General features: G+C 35.4%; 1 protein-coding gene across 8 annotated transcripts; it reads right to left on the bottom strand.

The window, feature by feature from the left end:
* Positions 1-267: 267 nt before the first annotated feature.
* LOC114281011 (uncharacterized) lies at positions 268-6,075 on the bottom strand. Of its 8 annotated transcripts, XR_014342961.1 has the most exons (6): positions 5,703-5,809; positions 4,506-4,663; positions 3,657-3,716; positions 3,267-3,560; positions 2,488-2,577; positions 669-745 (listed from the first exon to the last, which is right to left on the bottom strand). XR_014342961.1 is itself a non-coding variant. In XM_082892875.1 (4 exons), the coding sequence occupies exons 2-4, from the start codon at positions 4,659-4,661 to the stop codon at positions 410-412; spliced, it is 582 nt and encodes a 193-aa protein (XP_082749001.1). In that variant the 5' UTR covers positions 4,662-4,663; positions 5,843-6,075; the 3' UTR covers positions 268-409. The 8 variants fall into 8 exon arrangements, 4 of the variants coding, with proteins under 4 accessions (XP_082749001.1, XP_082749002.1, XP_082749003.1 ...); XM_082892875.1 differs by lacking the exons at positions 3,267-3,560; positions 3,657-3,716; positions 5,703-5,809 and adding an exon at positions 5,843-6,075 and having other exon boundaries at positions 268-745; XM_082892876.1 differs by lacking the exons at positions 3,267-3,560; positions 3,657-3,716 and having other exon boundaries at positions 268-745; positions 5,703-5,822.
* Between the last annotated feature and the right edge of the window lie 1,041 nt (positions 6,076-7,116).

Here is a 7,116-nt window from a genome sequence, read left to right as displayed (position 1 = left end):
CTGTAACCCGGCTCTCGCCATCTACTGCAGCCGCCACAGCTGCGGCAGTTACGGCCTCCTCCTTCTTCTTCGTCAATAGTTTTCCCCCCCAGCTTTAACCTCATCTGATTCGCATCATCACGACTCATACCATCACCACTGGCCTCCTCCTTCTTCTTCGTCAATAAAATTCTCAACAATAAAATTCTCAACAATAAAAGCCTTCAACTGATTGCTTGAATATACAATTACGGAGCATCAATCGTGTCAATTCATAGCACTCCAGGAGAAAAGAAGAAAGCTCAAATGTATTAATATTCCAATTATCCACGGAGAGTTCCCTGATACCATTGCTTGACAGGAATGGTATCCATATATTTATATATAGGGCCCAGTTAAATTGCATGTCCGGAATGTGGAGAATAAACTTTCAAATGGGAATGAGACCTTCACGATGATTAGAGAGAATTTTGGTAACTTTGTTCACCCATTCAGTTGGATGGAGCGCAATCCATCGGCCACGCTCTTCAAAGAGGAGTTTGTCAAGTATGACTTGTGAATGTTCAGACCAATTACTTGTCCTTGACAAGATGCTTGTTCTTGCTGCTTCTTCAAAAGGAATGTGCTCTAGAATTTTGAGTTTCACCTCTACTGGCAAGGTACTGAACCTTGAATGCAAGGTACTGAACCTCGAATGCAAGGTACTGAACCTTGAATGAGCAGGTGGAGAATCATGGAAAGACTGTTGCTTCAATAGTTTATGTGCCTGTTCAACAAAAAGGGACACCAAGTGCAGTCAATGGACAACAAACTTCATACGGATCTAGGAAGTGTTTGATAACTTAATTCAAAACTTAAAACTCAACGCATTAAGTGAAAATTAAATAAATTCTTTTGATACTCACCATCAGTGTCACTTACAAAATTAAGTGACTCTTGAAATGTATGCTAAAAATTAAGAAAATTTTAAGTAGTTTGAAACTTAATGATCGAATTAATTCTTGGAGCATATCCAATCCTCTACTTTTTAGATATTTTGGAGAGTCTCACCCCATAAAACCAACTCCAGCAGCTTCCCTAAAGAGGGACCCTATTATAGGAAGTTGAACTGTTCCAGTTGCTCCTCAATTGTGGGGAGCTACTGTAGAACCCCCAACTAAATAAAATTGTTTTTTATTCAACTGCTCTTGGCCTCTTCACCAAATGACTCTAATCACAAACAAACAAACAATCCTGTATTTTACAAAAGCTCTTTATCTTTTTGCTATTTCGTTTTTATGATATGTATTCTCACATATATACATACACAGGGATTGACCAAGGGGGTGGCTGCTGGCAGTGGCCACCCTTAAGTTTTGAAAAAGCTCCTTAAATATAGTGATATTAGTAATCGATATTTATAAATTACATAGGCTCACCCCTCCAAGATTTTTTTGAGAAATTTCGTACTTGCCCCCTCAAGATTTCTTTAACTCAATTTGCATTTTCAAGCTTCAATCTTTACTCTTCAATTTCAGATATTATCCATTATTTCTACCTCTTATTCTTCTTGTTTGTTTTGGTTTTTTCCTTTTAACGTTTTTGTTATTTCCATGCTCTCTTCAACTCATTTTCATCTCTATTTCAAAACTTCTTCTACTTTTAGTTCTTCCTCTTCTTATTTCTCTATTGTAGTTTTCTCTTTCTTCTTCCTCTTCTTTGAGATCTTACATTCGATGTATCGTGTTCATCAACAAAGAGACCACATTACCATTGAGCATCATTTTCAAGTTGATAATTTTACAGTTACATGTGATGCATTATTACAAGAACTAAAAAACCGACTTAAAGAGAATGTGATGGAGTTGTTTGTTCTTAGCCATAGGAATGAATATAGGTTTTTCGAAATTGAAGATATTTGCAAGCTTGCAAATAAATTTAACTTGCATTTATAATTTCAGTTACAAAGTTAAACATTCCGACTTTCAAAAATTGTTAACAATATTTGAATTTTGATGTTTGTAAAAACTCGACAGTCAACAATTTTTCCTCTTGTCAATATAATGATCAGTTTTTTTTTTTTTAATCGTACATTTTTTGTACAACAACAAAATGCACATTTTTTGGCAATAAAAATTATCTGAACAATAAATTTTTTTGTTGCATATTAGTTCGCCCCTAAAGAAATTCTCTCAAGTAAAAATAGGAATTCTTTGTCCATAGAGAAATGTGCATTTCTGACATTTTAGCCCTATTTTAAGGAAAAAATAGGAATTCTCTCAAGTTCTTGCAGATACAACCAGTAATTTCTTATTTATTTATTTATTTTTATCTACCAAAAGAAACTTTATTGATAGAAACAAAGTACTAGGTACAATTCCAAACATCAACAAAAAGGATAGTACAAAAAGCATCACAGTGTATTGGCACCAAAATACACACCCAGTTTATGCAAACTATAGTTGTATCTATCTATATAGCTAAATCTAACTGCAAATGAAATAAAACATAAACAATAATTCTACATACCATTTTGTAGAAGACGGCCTCGCAAACACTTGAGTCTTGATCCACAGTTCCGAGAGAGTGAGATTTGTCTCTCGGCTCGTTAGGGCTCACCTGTGAGAGCTTACTACACTCAAATAGAAGATTTCTCTATCTTGAACAAGATTGTGTAAACGATGTGGGACAAAAATTGTTTGAAACATGAATTGCACAAAAAGTCCCACATCAGTAAGGAAAGAAGCATGGTGAAGTATGAATGCTTATAAAATAGAGTTGCTTTAGCCATTGCTTTTCAATAAAGCACATGATTCTAAAGTTGCAAAGATTATAATGTAATATAATATTATAAAAGGGCTAGACAAAGTAAATTTGCAAATGGGTTCCATTATATTTTCCACAACACTGTACAATGAGACATGATATTGAGTACCAAACCAGTATTCACTAAACCAGAACTGTAAGCATGCATTCCAGAGCTTTGTTGTATCTTTGTCTGCCTCTTTTTCTCTTACTTATGTATTTCATTGAATTTGAAAACTAAACTTGCAATAGACCTTTATGTGTCACTATTTTCTTTGTTAAGGTAAGCAAGACAATATCACAACTCAAGCCTTGTAATCAAGAGTAGGAGAATTATACCAGAGCAGCCAACTAGATTTATTACAAAAAAGAAGACCAACACAAAACAATATATTACATATTCAAGTAAATAGAAGATAGAAGACCCCTTACTAGTGAAAGGATGCAAAAGGATGAGGGACAAGGTCGATGTGAATAGGAGTCAAGAAACAAGACTAAATTACCTTAGGGTTTCACATATACTATTTCTACCCTTGGTGATGCCCGACTAAACCACATCATCTCTGTTGAGATTCTAAACACCACATGCGCATCAACTATTTGATGGTACTGAACACATATCATCTCAAGAACTGGAGAACATGTGAGTATGCATTTGATGAAAAGCAATTCAGCCCTCAAACCCTTGATGGAAGTTATCTTTACAGTTCAAAGTTGGTTCAACAGCTGGTACATGCAACCTAGTGCTTCCAAGTATCTTGGAACTGGTTCTACAGCATTGTCCCTGACTGCAGAGGCTTGTAAAAGATGATAATTGCAAAGAAACTCTTTTAATTTTTAAATTAAAAAAGAAAAAACAATTACTCTCATCTTGTCTGCGTGAACAATCTCACCGTTATGCGGAGTTTCTTCAAGTTAGGAGAAGTTCTAAGCAAACAAAGAACACATGACATCTGATCCACATCAACAAATCTTGGTTTAGTAAACACAAGATGCTTCAGTTGGAAAAATCCATCAAAACAAATCTTCAAAATTCTAGGGAAATTATCAAGAAACTTGTTCAAATTGATTGTACTTCCTTGCCAGGGGTTTTCAGCTTTCTTTCCCAATGCAATAGAGATCATGGTCAGGTTTGGGGTACTTCGGAAAGAGATTGATCTAACATCGTGACTGTCAGTGGCAACAAAGGTTTTGAGTTTTGGGGAATGGATATTAAAATGTTCAATGCCAGTGCAGCCTGAAAAGTTCAAAGTCTCAGGCAATGGCACACTAGGGACAGGAGTTTCAAATATATTGGGAGCAAATGCCATTTTCTCGAAGTGAAGGCTAATTAGGTTATGAAACCCAACAAACGCCTCTGCAGTTTACATATGCAGTTACGGAGCTTCAAATGTGATAATTCTGGACAAGAGAAAACATATGAAGGCAACTTAAAGGATTTAACATTCCGATTATCCAAGTTGAGTTCCTTGTTACCATTCTGTGAAAGGAACAATAGCCATTGAGTGACATGCAGGTCCCAATCATAATGTATGTTTGGAATGTAGACAGAAAATTTCAAAATGGGGCCGCTGTGAAGTAACAGTATATTACTGATTACGCTCACAAACATAAATGCATAGATTGGGTTGTTTCAGATGATATCTACAAAGTAGCGCTTATCAAGCACAAGATGTGGGGGACCAGTTCAAAAAAAGAAAAAAAAAAGAAGCACAAGATGTGGGAGTGAAGACCAAATATACCTCCAGTTTCTTGACAAGATATTCATCCTTGCTGCATCTCAAACGGGTATGTGCTCTAAAATGTTGTCTATTAAATTTCTTGGCAGGCCAAGCACACCCACTGACTATATCATCTGTCCCATTATCTATTGCTATCCTTTTATGACTGTCTATCATTGCTGCCAGATATTCGATAACAAGCACACCCATTAATTTTCTTTGAATTTGTTCTAAAACTAGATCAATTCAGATATGGTGATGAAAAAATAGGAAAAACAAAGAGTAAATGCAAGCTAATTTTACTTCACTTCCCCCCCCCCCCCCCCCCCAAATAGAATTATGCCTATTCAGATATGGTGATGGAAGAGAGCACTGCTTTACAAATGCAAAAAAATATGAAGTATTCATTTAAAATAATGTGGTTGGTTTCGATTCTATGACATTAAAACTAAAGACACGTTGATTGTAGTTTAAAAAATATAAATCATTCTGGGTAAGAATTATGCATACTTGAAACATTTCAATAACTGATTATATGCAAGCGAAAAGATGAGAAAATAAAATGAGTGAAAGAAGCTAAATTTCCTTTCCTTTTCTTTTTTCCTGTTGGTTTAGGAACATGAGAAGCAAATGAATAGGTATTTATTAAAAAAATATTTTTTTATTTATTTATTGGGTTACCACAAAAAACTGAACATGCATAAGTATCTCCAATCTTTCATCAATTTTTTCATCTAATAAATTTGAGGAAAAATAAAACTTGATTTGATACGAACTACTACAACCCTTCCACTAAATTTCTCGTCATCAAATTTGATGAAAATAAAATCATCTCCAATACTTCATCTTTTTAATTTTTCATCAGATTCTAATTTGACAATTTGATGAAAACAAGGTTTCTCCCTTGATTTGATGAGCATTTGACAAATGGATTGGATTGAACACTTCCTCATCAAAATTAAATTTGATGAAAAAAAGGGGCTAAGGATTGGAGATGCTCTAAGTAATTTCATTTTCCTAGCCATTATGCAAATCCAAGATCCAAACAGAGCAAAACCACTTTATAAAGGGTTTTAGAAATTGGAAGTTTATGAAGACCAAATTTGATTACAAAAATGAAATAAAAATTTGATAAGAAACATTGAGGCTGTTGAACAAAGTTAGACAAAGTACAGAAAAACAAATCCAATTATAAAAATTATAAAGAACGGATCTTACATGATTACGTGATCAAATCAAACCATAAAGAAGTTGAAAGATAGAAGAAATGGGAAGAAACACATATGATTAAAGTAACGAAAATCAAAGGCTACATTCTAAAATCGACATTTAACAAATGAAAATGACGTCAAATTTACCTGTAGTTTTGTTCAACTCACACTTCCATACAGTGTTTACTATAGAAACCCTAGAAAATTTGGGACATCGCTTGAATAATTTCTCATATTGACAGGCAAAATACAAAGATTACTCATGCCAAATAGGGCGGCAAATAAACCAACATGATCGCAAGTTGCCTCGGCTCGACTTGTTAATAGCTGAACTCAGCTGAATTTGACTTGACTATAGTAAGCGAATCGAATTTTAGCTCAAATTTCGTTCGTTTATGTTTATTTAAATTATATAACAAATATATTATTTATATATTAAATAATATGTAAATAATTATGGGTGTTGATTTCTGACTACATAACTAAATGAGAAATTCAGTTAGAGAGCACTGGCAGAATAGATTAAACTCGAACAACCTGTCACAAAAAAAATAAGAATTTGACGGTGGTTCGTCCACCCGGGAGTACTCTGACGCTCAAGTCAATAATTAAATATCTTTAAAAGATAGCAAATTGTGCTTAACTCACAAGAAAGAACATACTGCTATCAGTCTATCACACCTCTCTGAGACCTACGGGGGTGTCTTCCTTTTATAGCCAGCACTGACCTAATCCCTGCAGAAGTCTCACTTCAGTGGACTCAGGATCAATGCTCATCTTGGACTCTCAGCTAGATAGGGATAAACTTCCTAAGAGCTTTATCTTTATCTAGACTAAGTCCTCCCCTATTTTAGGACTCTTGCCCCTTATCTGCTTATCTCGGATTCTAATATCTCCACAAATAACCTCGGCCTAGCCGAGATCACCTCAGCATCAAGACCAGGCCACGTGGCACCTCGGCTGACACTTTGGGGTCACTTTGGCCATGTGCTGTCATTCACAAAGTATGCCCCCACAACTACCCTCTAGATTCTATTACCTCGGCAACTTGAGGTGATGGAACTTACATCGCTTATTCATATATTATGTCGGCTAAAATTTATTCTTTCCTTCGACTGAGTTCGTGACTCGTCGGTTTCAAGTACCTAGGACTTAACTATCCATCTTTACCAATGGTCAAGAACCAAGAGTCAAGTTCTTTTAATATCTTAACCAAGGTCACTCCTCTAGCCAAGGTTTTTGCTTCATTAATCAAGAACTCCAAGAGTTTTGACTGCGCATGAGCTGTCACGCACGGTTTTCTTAACCATTTACTCCACGTGTCCTTTTCTCATTGGTTTGTACTTGACACGCGCTATCAGGTTGCGTCGCTTCTGCACGCGCCACTTGACACACGTCGTCCAAGGCATCCCATTATGTTT

The sequence above is a fragment of the Camellia sinensis genome, chromosome 10 (genome assembly GCF_055761805.1).
Source record: "Camellia sinensis isolate YWXY chromosome 10, ASM5576180v1, whole genome shotgun sequence".
NCBI lineage: Eukaryota > Viridiplantae > Streptophyta > Magnoliopsida > Ericales > Theaceae > Camellia > Camellia sinensis.
Note: the sequence above shows the minus strand (reverse complement) of the source record. Positions and strands in the feature narration are given on the sequence as shown.